This window comes from Salvelinus namaycush, chromosome 25 (assembly GCF_016432855.1).
Source record: "Salvelinus namaycush isolate Seneca chromosome 25, SaNama_1.0, whole genome shotgun sequence".
In the NCBI taxonomy this organism is placed as follows: domain Eukaryota; kingdom Metazoa; phylum Chordata; class Actinopteri; order Salmoniformes; family Salmonidae; genus Salvelinus; species Salvelinus namaycush.
This window is the reverse complement of record NC_052331.1, coordinates 41,344,188-41,366,117: the sequence shown is the minus strand read 5'-3', so window position 1 is coordinate 41,366,117 and position 21,930 is coordinate 41,344,188. Positions and strand designations below refer to the sequence as shown.

At 44.1% G+C, this 21,930-nt stretch overlaps 1 protein-coding gene across 1 annotated transcript in view; it reads right to left on the bottom strand.

The window, feature by feature from the left end:
* The window catches only part of LOC120019956 (low-density lipoprotein receptor-related protein 8-like), a 165,387-nt gene that overhangs the window by 42,428 nt on the left and 101,029 nt on the right, over positions 1–21,930 (bottom strand). Inside the window, exons 4-5 of the mRNA XM_038963366.1 lie at positions 5,187–5,582; positions 280–402 (exon numbers count right to left, since the gene is read on the bottom strand). Of these exons, the coding sequence (XP_038819294.1) occupies positions 280–402; positions 5,187–5,582 (519 nt within the window). The remainder of the gene's footprint in view (positions 1–279; positions 403–5,186; positions 5,583–21,930) is intronic.

Sequence of the window (21,930 nt, the reverse complement as noted above, 5' to 3'; positions counted from 1 at the left end):
AGAGCCAACCAGTCAGACATATAGAGCCAGCCAGTCAGACATATAGAGCCAGCCAGTCAGACATAGAGAGCCGGCCAGCCAGTCAGACATAGAGAGCCAGCTAGCAAGCCAACCAGCCATGCAGACAGCCAGACGGAGTGTCTGACATACTGTTGACACAGCTAGTAAGCCAGGCACACACACACACACACACACACACACACACACACACACACACACACACACACACACACACACACACACACACACACACACACACACACAGGGGTCTCCACATACCGTTGACACAGCCACCCTCGTCACTCTGGTCAGGACAGTCGTGGACCTTGTTACACTGCTTGGTACCGTGGATACAGGAGCCGTCACCACACTGGAACTCATCTGGCCTGCACGTCAGTAGGGCTGTAATACACACACACACGGATACAAACAGACACAAACACGGATACACACAGATACACACAGACACACACATGGATACACACAGACGCAAACACGGATACACACAGACGCAAACACGGATACACACAGACACACACATGGATACACACAGACGCACACAAACACAAGAAGGGGAGAGAGTTGGAAAAAAATTTGACTACAGGAAGAAGAGACCGTTAAACACTAAATAACTGAGGACTCAACTGAGGACTCAACTGAGGACTCAACTGAGCACTGAACTGAGGACTCAACTGAGCACTGAACTGAGGACTCAAGAAGCACACACACACACAGAGAGACAGACACACAGACAGACAGACAACCCCTCTACACACACTCAATCCTGCTAAAGCGGAACATTAGCTGTACCTAGCAGGAGAAGCAGTTAACCCGTGGGCTCTGTGATATATGATCTTCAGTATCCTGCCCCAAGATGGAGGCCGCTGCAGAGCCGTATTCCACTCCTAGTCGCCATTAATTCCCATGCCCAGACATGAAACTCCCTTCTAGAGCCCACTAAAAAGCAATATTATATAAAGCATGGGGGGGAGGATTTAGTGTTATCAGGAGATAGAGAACAGTGTGTGTAGCTGAGCCAAAAGTCAGATAGTCTTTTTCTTTTCCCCAGTTAGTGTGTAATCTTAATCTTTTCCCCAGTTAGTGTGTGTGTGTGTGTGCGCAAAGCTAAACTAGCTCGTAACTAAACTTATTCAAAAGCATGGGTCACATACAGGTAACTGATAGAATAATGGAAACTAAATGAGTAAACGAGGGATACAAAGTATAATGAAAGCAGGTTCTTCCACACAGGTGTGGTTCCTGAGAAAATTAAGCAATTAACATCCCATCATGCTTAGGGTCATGTATAAAAATGCTGGGCTGGCCATTATTTTGGTTACCATGGCTATGCCCCCATAGGATGACAACACCCCCATCCACAGAGCACGAGTGGTCACTGAATGGTTTGATCCACCACCATTAAAAAACAAACACCAAATGACGTATTTCCTGGTGGGAGAATGGTGTCGCATCCCTCCAATAGAGTTCCAGACACCTGTAGAATCTATACCAATAGAGTTCCAGACACCTGTAGAATCTATACCAATAGAGTTCCAGACACCTGTAGAATCTATACTAATAGAGTTCCAGACACCTGTAGAATCTATACCAATAGCGTTCCAGACACCTGTAGAATCTATACCAATAGAGTTCCAGACACCTGTAGAATCTATGCCAATAGAGTTCGAGACATCTGTAGAATCTATACCAATAGAGTTCCAGACACCTGTAGAATCTATACCAATAGAGTTCCAGACACCTGTAGAATCTATACCAATAGAGTTCCAGACACCTGTAGAATCTATACCAATAGAGTTCCAGACACCTGTAGAATCTATACCAATAGAGTTCCAGACACCTGTAGAATCTATACCAATAGAGTTCCAGACACCTGTAGAATCTATACCAATAGAGTTAAAGACACCTGTAGAATCTATACCAATAGAGTTCCAGACACCTGTAGAATCTATGCCAATAGAGTTCCAGACACCTGTAGAATCTATGCCAATAGAGTTCCAGAGACCTGTAGAATCTATACCAATAGAGTTCCAGACACCTGTAGAATCTATGCCAATAGAGTTCCAGACACCTGTAGAATCTATGCCAATAGAGTTCCAGACACCTGTAGAATCTATACCAATAGAGTTCCAGACACCTGTAGAATCTATACCAATAGAGTTCCAGACACCTGTAGAATCTATACCAATAGAGTTCCAGACACCTGTAGAATCTATACCAATAGAGTTCCAGACACCTGTAGAATCTATACCAATAGAGTTCCAGACACCTGTAGAATCTATACCAATAGAGTTCCAGACACCTGTAGAATCTATACCAATAGAGTTCCAGACACCTGTAGAATCTATGCCAATAGAGTTCCAGACACCTGTAGAATCTATACCAATAGAGTTCCAGACACCTGTAGAATCTATACCAATAGAGTTCCAGACACCTGTAGAATCTATACCAATAGAGTTCCAGACACCTGTAGAATCTATACCAATAGAGTTCCAGACACCTGTAGAATCTATACCAATAGAGTTCCAGACACCTGTAGAATCTATACCAATAGAGTTCCAGACACCTGTAGAATCTATACCAATAGAGTTAAAGACACCTGTAGAATCTATACCAATAGAGTTCCAGACACCTGTAGAATCTATGCCAATAGAGTTCCAGACACCTGTAGAATCTATGCCAATAGAGTTCCAGACACCTGTAGAATCTATGCCAATAGAGTTCCAGACACCTGTAGAATCTATACCAATAGAGTTCCAGACACCTGTAGAATCTATACCAATAGAGTTCCAGACACCTGTAGAATCTATACCAATAGAGTTCCAGACACCTGTAGAATCTATACCAATAGAGTTCCAGACACCTGTAGAATCTATACCAATAGAGTTCCAGACACCTGTAGAATCTATACCAATAGAGTTCCAGACACCTGTAGAATCTATACCAATAGAGTTCCAGACACCTGTAGAATCTATACCAATAGAGTTCCAGACACCTGTAGAATCTATACCAATAGAGTTCCAGACACCTGTAGAATCTATGCCAATAGAGTTCCAGACACCTGTAGAATCTATACCAATAGAGTTCCAGACACCTGTAAAATCTATACCAATAGAGTTCCAGACACCTGTAGAATCTAAACCAATAGAGTTCCAGACACCTGTAGAATCTATACCAATAGAGTTCCAGACACCTGTAGAATCTATACCAATAGAGTTCCAGACACCTGTAGAATCTATACCAATAGAGTTCCAGACACCTGTAGAATCTATACCAATAGAGTTCCAGACACCTGTAGAATCTATACCAATAGAGTTCCAGACACCTGTAGAATCTATACCAATAGAGTTCCAGACACCTGAGAAATCTATACCAATAGAGTTCCAGACACCTGTAGAATCTATACCAATAGAGTTCCAGACACCTGTAGAATCTATACCAATAGAGTTCCAGACACCTGTAGAATCTATACCAATAGAGTTCCAGACACCTGTAGAATCTATACCAATAGAGTTCCAGACACCTGTAGAATCTATGCCAATAGAGTTCCAGACACCTGTAGAATCTATACCAATAGAGTTCCAGACACCTGTAAAATCTATACCAATAGAGTTCCAGACACCTGTAGAATCTATACCAGGGTGCATTGCTATTTTATTAAGATCCAATAATAAAAGCTGTTCTGGCCCAACACCCCATTAAGAAGCTTTATGTTGGGGTTTTCTTGATTTTGTCAGTTACCTGTAAATAAAATATGTGTATGCTACCAGTCACTTTGGATAAAGCATCATGACCACCATGTGAGTGATTATAGTGTTATAGCTCGCTGTGGCAAACCTGAGACCTTGCTATTATTCAAGGGCTTTCAAACACTACAGGACATTAATGGGTTGCCTAGCAACCTATGGACACTCGCTCTTACTCCTTTGTGTATGGCTTAACCTACTCCCTGCGCTGCCTTTCAATTGGCTGAATAACATCTATCAGTGTTAATTGGCGTTTATGACACATTGGAGGGAGAGAGAGGAGGAAGGAGAAGAGAGAGCATAAAGGTAGGGCTTGATGACACCGCAGAGAGAGAGAGAGAGAGAGAGAGAGAGAGAGAGAGAGAGAGAGAGAGAGAGAGAGAGAGAGAGAGAGAGAGAGAGAGAGAGAGAGAGAGAGAGAGAGAGAGAGAGAGAGAGAGAGAGAGAGAGGAGAGTTAGGGTGAGGAAGATGACAGACACACACAAAACATACAGACACACGCAAACACACAGGCATTATGACACAAACACACACACAGAGCCTGGGGATCCCTACATCAGCTAATGGGAAAACTTGTTTTATCACGACTGCCCCCCATCTTCACAGAGTGTTTATCAGAAAAAACTAACTTTCTCCCTCTCTCTCCATCTCTCTGTTTCCCTCTCTTCCTCTCTTTATTTCTTTCTCTCTCTCCCTCTCTCTCTCTATATCTCCCTTTCCCTCTCTAGCTTTCTTTCGCCACTCAAGACAAACTGAGTTGTGTGGAGCCTGGTGAAATGAAAATGTGCTCTGTGACAAAATGGTGTGGCAACACAGATGGAAGATAAATGAAAGATATGGTAGTCTGGATAGTTGTTGTCATTCTCCATGTACAGAGGTGGAGCAGAACACAACTAGACTGCTAGAGAATATGGTTGTAATTTAGCTCATCAAATTTCTGTCCTGCTAAAGCTGCCCCGGTCAACTGTACAGTATATATCAGTGGAGGATGCTAAGGGGAGAACGGCTCACAATAATGGCTGGAATAGAGCAAATGGAATGGCATCAAACATATAGAAAACTTGTGTTTGTTGTATTTGATACCATTCCTCCCATTCCGCTCCAACCATTACCACGAGCCTTTCCTCCAAGCTCCTGTGACATACAGAGCATTTGGAAAGTATTCAGACCCCTTCCTTTTTTCCACGTTACAGCCTTATTCTAAAATGGATTCATTTAATTTTATTTCATTGTTTTTGCTTTGTCGTTATGGGGTATTGTGTGTGTAGAATGATGGGGGAAAAATACAATTGAATCCATTTTAGAATAAGGCTGTAACGTAACAAAATGTGGAAAAAGTCAAGGGGTCTGAATACTTTCTGAAAGAACTGTATGTGTATGTTATGTTCATGTATCTAAGACAAAAAAAACGTAACACTTACGACATTCTGCCTCGTCTGACTTATCCTTGCAGTCCGGATCGCCGTCACATTTCCACGGCAGCCTCACACACTCCCCGTTGGCGCACCGGAACTCCTCCATCGTACAGTTCACCCTGCGTCGTGGATGTGAACCTTCACGGCCGCAACGCTCCGGCCACTCGTCAGAGCCGTCGGGGCAGTCGGGGTCGCCGTCACAGCTCCACATGACGGGCACGCACTCCGAGGTGTTGCAGCGGAACTCGTGCAGGCTGCAGGTGTTCGTTGGCGAGTGGCGGTCGGAGCATTTGAGTTCGTCAGAGCCGTCGCCGCAGTCGTCATCACCGTCGCACACGTAGACAGGTGCCAGGCACTTGCGGTTGGCACACTGGAACTGGCTTTTCGGGCAGGCTTTGTTGCCTGGAGGGGTCAGTTAGAGTTACAACATCAACACACATTCAGGATCCTGCCGGTATCAGACAAACCAGCAAACGTGAACTTGACTTAAAAAAAGAGAAGTGGCGATGATACTGGTATCACATTTCCAGGGAGACAGAGAGGGAGACACAGAGAGAGACAGAGAGAGACAGAGAGAGACAGAGAGAGAGAGAGAGAGAGAAAGAGAGAGAGAGAGAGAGAGAGAGAGAGAGAGAGAGAGAAAGGTTGGGTGGTATTCATATTTTCATACCGTTCCTGCATCATATTGGGATATACGGTATTACCACACTTTTTTTTACGCACAACACTATTTAAGGAACAGGGATCTTCTTAACAAACCAAATGCATAGCTGGAGTCCTGAGCTGCATATCATTTATTTGACACGTCTTACATTTTTTATAGTTATACTTAACTTGTAATTTAAGCAGTGGCGTAGCACGCACCCAGCAAGATGGGGGCGCCCCCAACCCCCCCAAAGAAGTACCTACAGTGCATTTGGAAAGTATTCAGACCCCTTGACTTTTTCCACATTTTGTTACTTTACAGCTCATTCCAAAATGGATTTTTTTAAATTGCATCAATCTACACACAACACCCCAAAATGACAAAGCGAAAAATGATTTTTTGAAATGTGTGCTAATTTATTACAAATAAAAAACAGAAATACCTTATGTAAATAAGTATTCAGACCCTTTGTTATGAGACTCGAAATTGATCTCAGGTGCATCCTGTTTCCATATATCATCTTTGACATGTTTCTACATCTTGGTTTGAGTCCATCTGTGGTAAATTCAATTGATTGGACATGACATTGAAAGGCACACACCTGTCTATATAAGGTCCAACAGTTGACAGTGCATGTCAGAGCAAAAACCAAGCCATGAGGTCGAAGGAATTGTCCGTAGAGCTCCGAGACAGGATTGTGTCGAGGCACAGATCTGGCGAAGGGTACACAAAAATCTCTGCAGCATTGAAGGTCCCCAAGAACACAGTGGCCTCCATCATTCTTAAATGGAAGAAGTTTGGAACCACCAAGACGCTTCCTAGAGCTGGCCGCCCAGCCAAACTGAGCAATGGGTGGAGAAGGGCCTTGGTCAGGGAGGTGAACTAGAACCCGATGGTCACTCTGAAAGTGTTCCACAGTTCCTCTGTGGAGACCTTCCAGAAGGACAACCATCTCTGCAGCACTCTACCAATCAGGTGTTTTTGGTAGAGTGGCCAGACGGAAGCCACACCTCAGTAAAAGACACATGACAGCCCGCTTGGAGTTTGCCAAAAGGCACCTAAAGACTCTCAGACCATAAGAAACAAGATTCTCTGGTCTGATGAAAACAAGATTAAACTCTTTGGCCTGAATGCCAAGCGTCACATCTGGAGGAAACCTGACACCATCCCCACGGTGAAGCATGGTGGTGGCAGCATCATGCTGTGGGGAAGTTTTTCAGTGGCAGGGACTGGGAGACTAGTCAGGATCAAGGGAAAGATGAGCAGAGCAAAGCACATCCTTGATGAAAACCTGCTCCAGAGGGCTCAGAATCCTCAGACTGGGGGTGAAGGTTCACCTTCCAACAAGACAATGACCCTAAGCACACAGCCAAGACAACACAGGAGTGGCTTTGGGACAAGTCTCTGAATGTCCTTGAGTGGCCCCGCCAGAGTCCGGACTTGAACCCAATCGAACATCTCTGGAGAGACCTGAAAATAGCTGTAAAGCAACACTCCCCATCCAACCTGACAGAGCTTGAGAGGATTTGCAGAGAAGAATGGGAGAAACTCCCCAAATACAGGTGTGCCAAGGTTGTAGCGTCAAACCCAAGAAGACTTGAGGCTGTAATCACTGCCAAAGGTGCTTCAACAAAGTACTGAGTAAAGTGTCTGAATACTTATGAAAATGTGACATTGCAGGTAATTTTTTTATACATTTGCAACGTAACAAAATGTGGAAAAAGTAAAAGGGGTCTGAATACTTCCCCAGTGCACCGTATGACGTTAAAGTGCAGACCGCCAGCTTTAATTTGAGGGTATTTTTATCCGTATCGGGTGAACCGTTTAGAAATTACAGCCCTTTACGTACAGAGTACCCCCCCCCAGGGGAGCGAAAGTATTAAGACAAATTCACTTATGTGTATTAAAGTAGTCAAAAGGTAAGTATTTGTTCCCATATTCATAGCTCGCAATGACTACATCAAGCTTGTGACTCTACACATTTGTTGGATCGATTTGCTCTTTATTTTGGTTATGTTTCAGATTATTTTGTGAAATGAATGGTAAATAATGTACTGTGTCATTTTGGAGTCACTTTAATTGTAAATAAGAACTGAATATGTTTCTAAACACTTCTACATTACTGTGAATGCTACCTTGATTACAGATAATACTGAATGAATGGTGAATAATGATGATTGAGAAACACAGAGACCGATCGAGAGGATTGGTGCTGGTATCACACACTTAATAGAAAAAATGGTTCTTTTTCTACAGGGTTCCATTCTACAGAGGGTTCTACATGGAACCCAAATGGGTTCTACCTGGAACCAAAAAGGGTTCTTCAAAGGGTTATCTTACGGGGACAGCTGAAGAACTCTTTAAGATTCTAGATAGCACTGTTTTTTCTAAGAGTGCAGAGATGGTGAGACACAAAAGGGACCAATAGAGATTGAGAGGGATGGTGCTGGTATCATAAACAGACAGAGAGCGGGAGAGAGATGGATGGTGTGAGTATCCCAGAGATAGTGAGAGGGGGCCTCTCATCACAGAGACAGTGAGAGGGGGCCTCTCATCACAGAGACAATGAGAGTGGGCCTCTCATCACAGGGAGAGAGAGAGCGATAAAAGACCTCTCACAGCAGGCTCTGTCCTCCACTCAGTGGTAGATCTCTATCTCTCCATTCTCTCTCACACAGTCAAGAGAAATACAGCCATCCCATCGCTCCTACGGTCTTTGCCAGTGTCCCAAATGACACCTTATCCCCTACGTAGCGCAGTACTTAGTGTCCTAAATAGGGAATAGGGGGCCACTTAGGACACACATTCTATCTCAGCAGAAAACTCACACGGAGAGTGGAAATTTGATATTCTACAGACAGCAAGGAGTTTCCCCCTGCTGCCTCTGTCGGGCTCGCACTTATAGGGGGGGTTTATGTCTGGGCTATGTTCATTAGGGCACACCGTAGCAAAACACTGTGCAATGAAAAATGAGTCTTTCCTATTGCACAAGATCAGAAAATACCTCCCCCTGTTTCACTCCGGTTGGAGAATTTTCTTCAGTTTCGTGTCTAATGAACACAACCCTGGTTTCCTGTCTCAAACATTTTGTTCTGTGTGACGAATGACAGGGTAAAAAAGCACCGTATAAATAAAATGTCATTTGATTCGAAGGGAGACATTTAATTTTAGAGGCTCCTTTCCGCCCACAGTGTCAAAACAGATGAATTCTTGGTAACCCCACTGGGCATACACTGGTTGAATTAACGTCATTTCCATTTCATTTCAATGAACGTTGAACTGTACCCAGTGGGTGTGGCTTTGAAACAGCAATGACGGTGGGGGCACGGGCAGATTTAGGACATTGAGTCACCGTTGTTTTTATGTTAGTTTAATGTAACGTTATTTCAATGTAACTGGTACGTTGTATCAATGTCGAAACCGAATTGAATATGCAGAAAGTCACCAACCGACAGCATTAGTCTTGCATTAAGAGCATGCTTCAATGTTTAGTTAATCCCACATGCCTTTTGTTTAGTTAATCCCACATGCGTTACGTTTCGTTAATCCCTCATGCTTTACATTTAGTTAATCCCGCATGCGTTACGTTTCATTAATCCCGCATGCGTTACGTTTCATTAATCCCACATTCGTTATGTTTAGTTAATCCCTCATTCATTATGTCTAGTTAATCCCTCATTCATTATGTTTAGTTAATCCCTCAATCATTATGTTTAGTTAATCCCACATTCATTATGTTTAGTTAATCCCTCAATCATTACGTTTAGTTAATCCCGCATGCGTTACGTTTCATTAATCCCACATTCATTATGTTTAGTTAATCCCTCAATCACTACGTTTAGTTAATCCCTCATTCATTATGTTTAGTTAATCCCTCAATCATTACGTTTAGTTAATCCCGCATGCGTTGCGTTTCATTAATCCCACATTCGTTATGTTTAGTTAATCCCTCATTCATTATGTCTAGTTAATCCCTCATTCATTATGTCTAGTTAATCCCTCATTCATTATGTTTAGTTAATCCCTCAATCATTATGTTTAGTTAATCCCACATTCATTATGTTTAGTTAATCCCTCAATCATTACTTTTAGTTAATCCCGCATGCGTTATGTTTCATTAATCCCACATTCATTATGTTTAGTTAATCCCTCAATCACTACATTTAGTTAATCCCTCATTCATTATGTTTAGTTAATCCCTCAATCATTACGTTTAGTTAATCCCGCATGCGTTACGTTTCATTAATCCCACATTCATTATGTTTAGTTAATCCCTCAATCACTACGTTTAGTTAATCCCTCATTCATTATGTTTAGTTAATCCCTCAATCATTACGTTTAGTTAATCCCGCATGCGTTACGTTTCATTAATCCCACATTCATTATGTTTAGTTAATCCCTCATTCATTAGTTTTAGTTAATCCCTCATTCATTATGTTTAGTTAATCCCTCATTCATTATGTTTAGTTAATCCCTCATTCATTATGTTTAGTTAATCCCTCATTCATTATGCATTTAAAGACAACCTAAGTGATACTGGAAAGAGCTGTGTTCATTCTTTAATTCTTCAAAGAGTTCACCAAATTATTCCCTAATTATACCGGTTGTTACACACCTGCAAGAAGCAGACTCAGACATGCGGCTGCTATTCTTACTTCACAGTTATAGACTGAAAATCTTTACATTACTTGCTTTTTCAGTGTAGAATGTAGCACGCCATACCAGATCAGACCATACTAGACCATACCATACTAGACCATAACAGACCAGGCCATACTAGACCATAACAGACCAGGCCATACTAGATCAGACCATACTAGACCATAACAGACCAGATCAGACCATACTAGACCATAACAGATCAGACCATACTAGACCATAACAGACAAGACCAGACCATACTAGACCATAACAGACCAGACCATACTAGACCATAACAGACCAGACCATACTAGACCATAACAGACCAGACCAGACCAGATCAGACCATACTAGACCATAACAGACCAGATCAGACCATACTAGACCATAACAGACCAGACCAGACCATACTAGACCATAACAGACCAGACCAGACCATACTAGACCATAACAGACCAGACCAGACCATACTAGACCATAACAGACCAGACCATACTAGACCATAACAGACCAGACCATACTAGACCATAACAGACCAGACCAGACCATACTAGACCATAACAGACCAGACCAGACCATACTAGACCATAACAGACCAGACCAGATCAGACCATACTAGACCATAACAGACCAGACCATACCAGATCAGACCATACTAGACCATAACAGACCAGACCATAACAGACCATACTAGACCATAACAGACCAGACCAGACCATACTAGACCATAACAGACCAGACCAGATCAGACCATACCAGACCAGACCATACTAGAACATAACAGACCAGACCAGATCAGACCATACTAGACCATAACAGACCATACTAGACCAGACCATACTAGAACATAACAGACCAGACCAGATCAGACCATACTAGACCAGACCATACTAGAACATAACAGACCAGACCAGATCAGACCATACTAGACCATAACAGACCAGACCATACCAGATCAGACCATACTAGACCATAACAGACCAGACCATAACAGACCATACTAGACCATAACAGACCAGACCATACTAGACCATACTAGACCAGACCAGATCAGACCATACTAGACCATAACAGACCAGACCATACCAGATCAGACCATACTAGACCAGACCAGACCAGATCAGACCATACTAGACCAGACCAGATCAGACCATACTAGACCATAACAGACCATACCAGATCAGACCATACTAGACCATAACAGACCAGACCATAACAGACCATACTAGACCATAACAGACCAGACCAGATCAGACCATACCATACTAGAACATAACAGACCAGACCAGATCAGACCATACTAGACCAGACCAGATCAGACCATACTAGACCATAACAGACCAGACCAGATCAGACCATACTAGACCATAACAGACCAGACCATACTAGACCACAACAGACCAGACCATAATAGACCATAACAGACCAGACCAGATCAGACCATACTAGACCATAACAGACCAGACCAGACCAGATCAGACCATACTAGACCAGACCAGACCATACTAGACCATAACAGACCAGACCATAACAGACCAGACCATACTAGACCATAACAGACCAGACCATACTAGACCATAACAGACCAGATCAGATCAGACCATACTAGACCATAACAGACCACACCAGATCAGACCATACTAGACCATAACAGACCAGACCAGATCAGACCATAATAGTCCATAACAGACTAGACCAGTGGCTAAAGCAGAAAAGAGCAGCACAGATACAGTACAAAGTGCCTTCAGAAAGTATTCATACCCCTTGACTTATTCCACATTTGTTTTGTTACAGCCTGAATCCAAATTGGGTTAAATAGATGTTTCTACTCATGACAAAGTGAAAAGATGTTTTTAGAAATGTTTTCAAATGTATTGAAAATGAAATACAGACATTTATCATTTACATAAGTATTCACACCCCCTGAGACAATACTTTGTAGAATCACCTTTGGCAGTGATTACAGCTGTGAGTCTTTCTGGGTAAATCTCTCAGAGCTTTCCACACCTGGATTGTGCAACATTTGCCTATTATATATTTTTTTAATTCTTCAAGCTGTCAAATTGGTTGTTGATCATTGCTAGACAATCATTTTCAGGTCTTTCCATAGACTTTCAAGTAGATTGAAGTCCACTCTTGAACAGTCACTGTCTTCTTGGTAAGCAACTCCAGTGTATATTTGACCTTGTGTTTTAGGTTATTGTCCTTACCAAAAGGTGAATTTGTCTCCCAGTGTCTGGTGGAAAGCAGACTGGACCAGGTTTTCCGCTAGGATTCTGCCTGTGCTGAGCTCTAATCGTCACGTATCATCAAGCTGATGGGTGTGAATTAGCCTCTGGCAGAACGTGGAAACAGAGTATCATGATCATCCTGTGTATCATACTACTACACCCATATGTTCAATTCACCATGTGTTCCATTACACACACACCACACACACACACACACACACACACACACACACACACACACACACACACACACACACACACAGCTTAATGTATTCATTTTACTAAGGCCAGTGATGAGGATTATCACTTACTGTACCAGGCCTTCTACTGATGGAACCATTTGAGATTCAGCTGAGCTGCAGGGATAGTCTTCATCAATATTAAACCACAGCGTCCCATTTGATTCTGCCGTGTCTTATCAGTATGAACACGCACGCACGCACGCACGCACGCACGCACGCACGCACGCACGCACGCACGCACGCACGCACGCACGCACGCACACACACACACACACAGACACACAGACACAGACACAGAGTGTACGTTTCAGTGCAAACACGCACAACACGGCACGTGCAACCTGCCCCCAATAATCTACACTTCAATTATTAAGGAAACTCCATAAACATGCATATCACACATGAGCAGGTCCATTAGTAAAATACATGAGCATTTCCAGCTACATGGGTAGAGACTTTCATGTCAGTTGGGGCCTGTAGTAAAAGGATTTTACTAAAAGGGTTCCGAGAATCTTTAATTCCTCTTCTGGAGTTTGGCGGATGATGATCCAAGGGGAATGTGACATCATTCCCAGCCAATCAGAAGGGCGTGCCCGTGGTGTGACCCAGTTCTCTCTCTCTCCGATTGGACGAGAAGCCGCGGTGATGGGGGGTTTCCGCCGGCAACAACTACTGCCCCGAAGGTAAAGAGAGAGGGAAGACTGGTCGGTCACTCTGCTGCTCACTGTAGGGCTTCCACACATATACATATGTTCATACTGTACCCACAGTCCTGTTCATACACACAGTCCTGTTCACCTGTATGTCCCATCTGCCTCTGAGCCCATGCATTCCCCCTCACATCAATAAGTGTCACCAGGTTAAGGGACATTTGACTCTCACAGATATTATTCATAGATATCCAACCTCCCTGTTCCCAAAGGGCCATACAGTACAGTGATATATAACCTCCCTGTTCCCAAAGGGCCATACAGTACAGTGATATACAACCTCCCTGTTCCCCAAGGGCCATACAGTACAGTGATATACAACCTCCCTGTTCCCCAAGGGCCATACAGTACAGTGATATACAACCTCCCCAAGGGCCATTGAGGCCTCCATAGACCTTTCACTAGTAGAAGGTCACATTGAAGGCAGTTTAAAGTTTAGACAGGCTGGCCTTCTCCACTGGAGAATGACTCAACAGATAACCTTTTCTACTAATGCCATAGACACATTTACAGAACAAAGAGAATACTGGCCGATAACGGGGAGCAGGAAGCAGCACACTCATCCACAGGGGAGAGATGACAACGGAGGGAGAGATGACAACGGAGGGAGAGATGATAGAGAGAGGGAGAGATGACAACGGAGGGAGAGATGATAGAGAGAGGGAGAGATGACAACGGAGGGAGAGATGATAGAGAGAGGGAGAGATGACAATGGAGGGAGAGATGATAGAGAGAGGGAGAGATGACAATGGAGGGAGAGATGATAGAGAGAGGGAGAGATGACAACGGAGGGAGAGATGACAACGGAGGGAGAGATGATAGAGAGAGGAAGAGAGGAACTTTTTCTTCCATAGTGATGTCAGTATTATGACCACACGTACAACTAGGACTATGAAGGACGAAGGGCGAGATAGAGGAGAGAGAAAAAGAGGAGAGTTATGGTTCATGGTGTAGCCAGACAGTTATGAAGACTACACTTATCTAGCCAGGATTATCGGGGAGAAGGGATGCTGAAGTATGAATCACGCTATCGTCTGATCCCAGACCTGTATTGTATGTGCACTAGTCTAGCAAGCAAACTCCTTGTGACTAACATTGTCATGCCATACACTAAATTATAGATTGATAAATGTTTTGTTAGGGCAAATCAAGCCTGAAATGTTAAAGTGGAAATGACAAACCTTAGAAGCCTTTTTAAACCTCAAATTCACTACAAGTTTGCTTTTAATCCTGCATCAATAGTGTGATCAAATTAAGATCCTACATCTGTACATACAGTACATTTAGGGTTGCAACAATTCTGGTAATATTCCCAAAATTCCCTGGTTTTCTAGAAATACTGGTTAAGAAATTCCTGGTAAATGGATGGAATAAGCAGGAAATCCGGGAATCCTCCAAACATGAGTTCTGGAAAACCTGGGAATTTTAGGAAAGTTTTGCAACTGTAGTCAGAAGGGTTAAACTAACTCCTACAGTACAGTCAGAAGTGGTAAACTAACTCCTACAGTACAGTCAGAAGGGTTGGCTAAACTAACTCCTACAGTGCATTCAGAAGGGTTGGCTAAACTAACACCTACAGTGCAGTCAGAAGGGTTGGCTAAACTAACTCCTACACTACATTCAGAAGGGTTGGCTAAACTAACTCCTACAGTACAGTCAGAAGGGTTGGCTAAACTAACTCCTACACTGCAGTCAGAAGGGTTGTCTAAACTAACTCCTACACTGCAGTCAGAAGGGTTGTCTAAACTAACTCCTGCACTACATTCAGAAGGGTTGGCTAAACTAACTCCTCCAGTGCATTCAGAAGGGTTGGCTAAACAAACTCCTAGAGTACAGTCAGAAGGGTTAAACTAACTCCTAGAGTACAGTCAGAAGGGTTAAACTAACTCCTACAGTACAGTCAGAAGGGTTAAACTAACTCCTACACTGCAGTCAGAAGGGTTGTCTAAACTAACTCCTGCAGTACAGTCAGAAGGGTTGGCTAAACTAACTCCTACAGTGCATTCAGAAGGGTTGGCTAAACTAACTCCTACACTACATTCAGAAGGGTTAAACTAACTCCTACAGTACAGTGAGAAGGGTTAAACTAACTCCTACAGTACAGTCAGAAGGGTTAAACTAACTCCTACAGTGCATTCAGAAGGGTTAAACTAACTCCTACAGTACAGTCAGAAGGGTTAAACTAACTCCTAGAGTACAGTCAGAAGGGTTGACTAAACTAACTCCTACAGTACAGTCAGAGGGGCTAAACTAACTCCTACAGTGCATTCAGAAGGGTTGGCTAAACTAACTCCTACAGTGCAGTCAGAAGGGTTGTCTAAACTAACTCCTACACTACATTCAGAAGGGTTGGCTAAACTAACTCCTACAGTACAGTCAGAAGGGTTGGCTAAACTAACTCCTACACTGCAGTCAGAAGGGTTGTCTAAACTAACTCCTACACTGCAGTCAGAAGGGTTGTCTAAACTAACTCCTACACTACATTCAGAAGGGTTGGCTAAACTACCTCCTACAGTGCATTCAGAAGGGTTGGCTAAACTAACTCCTACACTACATTCAGAAGGGTTGGCTAAACTAACTCCTCCAGTGCATTCAGAAGGGTTGGCTAAACAAACTCCTAAAGCGCATTCAGTATGGTTGGCTAAACTAACTCCTAGAGTACAGTCAGAAGGGTTAAACTAACTCCTAGAGTACAGTCAGAAGGGTTAAACTAACTCCTAGAGTACAGTCAGAAGGGTTAAACTAACTCCTACAGTACAGTCAGAAGGGTTAAACTAACTCCTACAGTACAGTCAGAAGGGTTCAACTAACTCCTGCAGTACAGTCAGAAGGGTTGGCAAACTACCTCCTACAGTGCATTCAGAAGGGTTGGCTAAACTAACTCCTACACTACATTCAGAAGGGTTAAACTAACTCCTACAGTACAGTGAGAAGGGTTAAACTAACTCCTACAGTACAGTCAGAAGGGTTAAACTAACTCCTACAGTGCATTCAGAAGGGTTAAACTAACTCCTACAGTGCAGTCAGAAGGGTTAAACTAACTCCTACAGTGCAGTCAGAAGGGTTAAACTAACTCCTACAGTACAGTCAGAAGGGTTAAACTAACTCCTACAGTGCATTCAGAAGGGTTAAACTAACTCCTACAGTACAGTCAGAAGGGTTAAACTAACTCCTACAGTACAGTCAGAAGGGTTGACTAAACTAACTCCTACAGTGCAGTCAGAAGGGTTAAACTAACTCCTACAGTACAGTCAGAAGGGTTGACTAAACTAACTCCTACAGTACAGTCAGAAGGGTTAAACTAACTCTTACAGTGCATTCAGAAGGGTTAAACGAACTCCTACAGTACAGTCAGAAGGGTTAAACTAACTCCTACAGTACAGTCAGAAGGGTTGGCTAAAATAACTCTTCTGACTTCTTCTGCATTTTATTAAGTAACAGCCATTTTCTAAAATTGATTAAATTATAATTTTTCCTCTAACTACTACACACAATAACCCATAATGACAAAGCGAAAACAGATTTTTAGAAATGTGTGGTAATTTATTAAAAAGAAAAACAGAAATACCTTATTTACATACACTACCATTCAAAAGTTTGGAGTCACATAGAAATGTCATTGTTTTTGAAAGAAAAGATAATTTTTTGTTCATTAAAATAACATCAAATCGATCAGAAATACAGTGGACATTGTTAATGTTGTAAATTACTTGTATTGTAGCTGGAAACGGCAGATGTTTTATGGAATATCTACATAGGCGTACAGAGGCCCATTATCAGCAACCATCACTCCTGTGTTCCAATGGCACGTTGTGTTAGCTAATCTAAGTTTATCATTTTAAAAGGCTAATTGATCATTAGAAAACCCTTTTGCAATTATGTTAGCACAGCTGAAAACTGTTGTTCTGATTAAAGAAGCAATAAAACTGGCCTTATTTAGACTAGTTGAGTATCTGGAGCATCAGCATTTGTGGGTTCAATTACAGGATCAAAATGACCAGAAACAAAGACCTTTCTTCTGAAACTCGTCAGTCTATTCTTGTTCTGAGAAATGAAGGCTATTCCATGTGAGAAATTGCCAAGAAACTGAAGATCTCGTACAACGCTGTGTACTACTCCCTTCACAGAACAGAGCAAACTGGCTCTAACCAAAATAGAAAGAGGAGTGGGAGGCCCCTGTGCACAACTGAGCAAGGGGACAAGTACATTAGAGTGTCTAGTTTGAGAAACAGACGCCTCACAAGTCCTCAACTGGCAGCTTCATTAAATAGTACCCGCAAAACACCAGTCTCAACGTCAACCTCTGTCCAGTGTCTGTGTTCTTTTGCCCATTTTTATTATTTTTAATGGCCAGACAGATATGGCTTTTTCCTTGCAACAGTGCATGTCTGAGCAAAAACTAAGAAAATAGGTCAAAGGAATTGTTCATAGAGCTCTGTGACGGGATTTTGTTGAGGCACAGATCTGGGGAAGGGTACCAAAATATTTCTGCAGCATTGAAGGTCCCCAAGAAGACAGTGGCCTCCATCATTCTTAAATGGAAGAAGTTTGGAACCACCAAGACACTTCCTAGAGCTGGCCGCCTGGCCAAACTGAGCAATCGGGGGAGAAGGGCCTTGGTCAGGGAGGTGACCAAGAACCCGATGGTCACTCTGACAGAGCTCTAGAGTTCCTCTGTGGAGATGGGAGAACCTTCCAGAAGGACAACCATTCCTGCATTCCTGCAGGACTTTATGGTAGAGTGGCCAGACGGAAGCCACTCCTCAGTAAAAGGCACATGACAGCCCAGCCAAAAGGCAGCTAAAGGACTCTCAGACTATGAGAAACAAAATTCTCTGATCTGATGAAAGCAAGATTGAACTCTTTGGCCTGAATGCCAAGCATCACATCTGAAGGAAACCTGGCACCATTCCTATGGTGAAGCATGATGGCGGCAGCATCATGCTGTGGGGGTGTTTTTCAGCAGCAGGGACTAGAAGACTAGTCAGGATCGAGGGAAAGATGAACGGAGCAAAGTACAGAGAGAACCTTGATGAAAACCTGCTCCAGAGCACTCAGGACCTCAAACTGGGGTGAAGGTTCACCTTCCAACAGGCAAACGACCCTAAGCACACAGCCAAGACAACACAGGTGTGGCTTTGGGAAAAATCTCTGAATGTCCTTGAGTGGTCCAGCCAGAGCCCGGACTTCAACCCGATCGAACATCTCTGGAGAGACCTGAAAATAGAATAGCTCCCCACCCAACCTGACAGAGCTTGAAAGGATTGGCAGAGAAGAATGGGAGAAACTCCCAAAATACAGGTGTGCCAAGCTTGTAGCGTCATACCCAAGAAGACTTGTGGCTGTAATCGCTGCCAAAGGTGCTTCAACAAAGTGCTGAGGAAAGGGTCTGAATACTTATGTAAATGATAAATGTCCGTTTTATATTTGTAATACATTTGCAACATTTCTAAAAACCTGTTTTTGCTTTGTCAATATGGGGTATTGTGTATAGATTGATGACGAAAAAAATACAATTTAATAAATTTTAGAATAAGGCTGTAACGTAACCAAAAATGGAAAAAAGTCAAGGGTTCTGAATGTTTTCCGAATGCACTGTACATACAGATGTGGGACAATGGTAGAAGTAAACAGGACAGTTGAGATTAAAGAAAGCATAGTACCTAAAAGACAACCCAGCCATCATTCTCATCATTATCAGAATAAAAAGGAAAAGGCTCTCCTATAGGATAACATTGTTTGTTCTTCTGTTCTATACCAGACATACTGGGATCTTTTTAAACTGAACTGATCTTTTGTTCTAGGGGCTTCACCAGCAGGACATGGGAGCCTGCCGGTTCAATTTCACCAGCGGGACATGGGAGACTGCCGGTTCAATTTCACCAGCGGGACATGGGAGACTGCCGGTTCAATTTCACCAGCAGGACATGGGAGACTGCCGGTTCAATTTCACCAGCGGGACATGGGAGACTGCCGGTTCAATTTCACCAGCAGGACATGGGAGACTGCCGGTTCAATTTCACCAGCGGGACATGGGAGACTGCCGGTTCAATTTCACCAGCGGGACATGGGAGACTGCCGGTTCAATTTCAACAGCGGGACATGGGAGACTGCCGGTTCAATTTCAACAGCGGGACATGGGAGACTGCCGGTTCAATTTCAACAGCGGGACATATTGGACTCGTAAGTGTGTCTGGACACATCGTAGCTGGTTAAAATTGTATAACCTGCAGTGAACACACAAACAGATACATACAGACAGACACATGCATATGTGCCAGTTAAATTTCAATAAGGGAGCACAGTGGAGTCATACAGCATTTGGAACGATCTAACTAACTTAAAAAGTGCATCAAGTGTGTACACAAATGCAAACGAATACACATAGACACAGACACATGCATATTTGCCAGTTTGAGTTTACCATAGGAAGGAAGCACATTGGAGTCATACTACATCTGGCACTTTCTAAGCAACTTTAAAATGCAGAAAGTACACACAAATACATACACACACACATGTGAACACACACGCTCGCACTCACAGAAAACACACACTTGTAGGGAGGAGAAGTCCTTAACATTATTTTGTCCAGTACCCAGAGATCCCATGAGACAGGCATGCTCCTTCCTGCTGAGAAGACCTCAGAGCCTGTGTGTGTTATTCACAGAGAGAGAGAGAGCTAGGGAGAGAGAGGGAGGCAGAGAGAGAGAGAGGGAGGCAGAGAGAGAGAGATAGAGGCAGAGAGAGATAGAGAGGGAGGCAGAGAGGGAGGCAGAGATAGATAGAGAGGGAGAGGGAGGCAGAGAGAGAGAGAGGGAGGCAGAGAGAGAGAGAGGGAGGCAGAGAGAGAGAGGGAGGCAGAGAGAGAGAGGGAGGCAGAGAGAGAGAGGGAGGCAGAGAGAGAGGGAGGCAGAGAGAGAGAGAGAGGGAGGCAGAGAGAGAGAGAGGGAGGCAGAGAGAGAGAGGGAGGCATAGTGGGGAGAGAGAGGCAGAGAGAGGGGGAGAGGGAGGGAGAGAAATAACAAGAGAAAAAGAGAACGAGAGAGAACGAGAGAGAGAGGGGGATGGAGGCAGAGAGAGAGAGGGAGGCATAGAGAGAGAGGAGGGGCAGAGACAGCAAGAGAGAGAGAGAGAGAGAGAGAGAGAGAGAGAGAGAGAGGGAGAAAGAGAGAGGTGGAGGGAGGCAGAGAGAGAGACAACGAGAGAGAGGAGGCAGAGCGAGAGAGAGAGGCAGAGCGAGAGAGAGAGGCAGAGCGAGAGAGAGAGGCAGAGCGAGAGAGAGAGAGGCAGAGCGAGAGAGAGAGGCAGAGCGAGAGAGAGAGGCAGAGCGAGAGAGAGAGGCAGAGCGAGAGAGAGAGGCAGAGCGAGAGAGAGAGGCAGAGCGAGAGATTGGAGGCAGAGAGAGAGTGAGAGGCAGAGAGAACGAGAGAGAGAGAGAGCGCGAGAGAGAGACAGCGAGAGACAGTGCGAGAGAGAGAGGAGGCAGAGAGAGGGAGAGGGAGGCAGAGAGAGAATGAGGGGGCAGAGACAGCGACAGAGGGAGGCAGAGAAAGGGAGAGGCAGAGCGAGAGAGAGGCAGAGCGAGAGAGAGGGGGGGGTGGAGGCAGAGCGAGGGAGAGGGAGGAAGAGAGAGGGAGAGGAGGGGCTGAGACAGCAAGAGAGAGAAAGGCAGAGAGGGAGGCAGAGAGAGGAGGGGAGAAAGAGGGAGGCAGAGAGAGAGGCAGAGAGAGAGGCAGAGAGAGAGAATGAGAGAGAGAATGAGAGAGAGGAGGCAGAGAAAGAGGCAGAGCGAGAGAGAGAACGAGAAAGAGAACGAGAGAGAGAGGATGCAGAGAGAGAGGCAGCAAGAGAGGGAGAGGGAAAGAGAGGATGCAGAGAGAGAGGCAGAGAGAGAGAGAGAGAGAGAGAGAGAGAAAGAGAGAGAGAGAGATGCATAGTGGGGAGAGAGAGAGAGAGGTGGCAGTGTGCGAGAGAGAGAGAGAGATTGAGAGACAGATAACGAAAGAGAGAGAACAAGACAGAGAGAGATGCATAGTGGGGAGAGAGAGGCCGAGAGTGGGGGAGAGAGAGGGAGAGAGGCAGAGCGAGAGAATGAGAAAGAGGCAGAGAGAAAGAGGGAGGAAGGGAGGCAGAGAGAGAGGGGGAGAAAGAGGGAGGCAGAGAGAGGGGGTCAGAGAGAGAGGCAGAGAGTGCGAGAGAGAGAGAGAGGGGGGCAGAGAGAGAGAGAGAGAGAGGGAGGCAAAGAGAGAGGAAGGCAGAGAAAGATAGAGAGAGAAA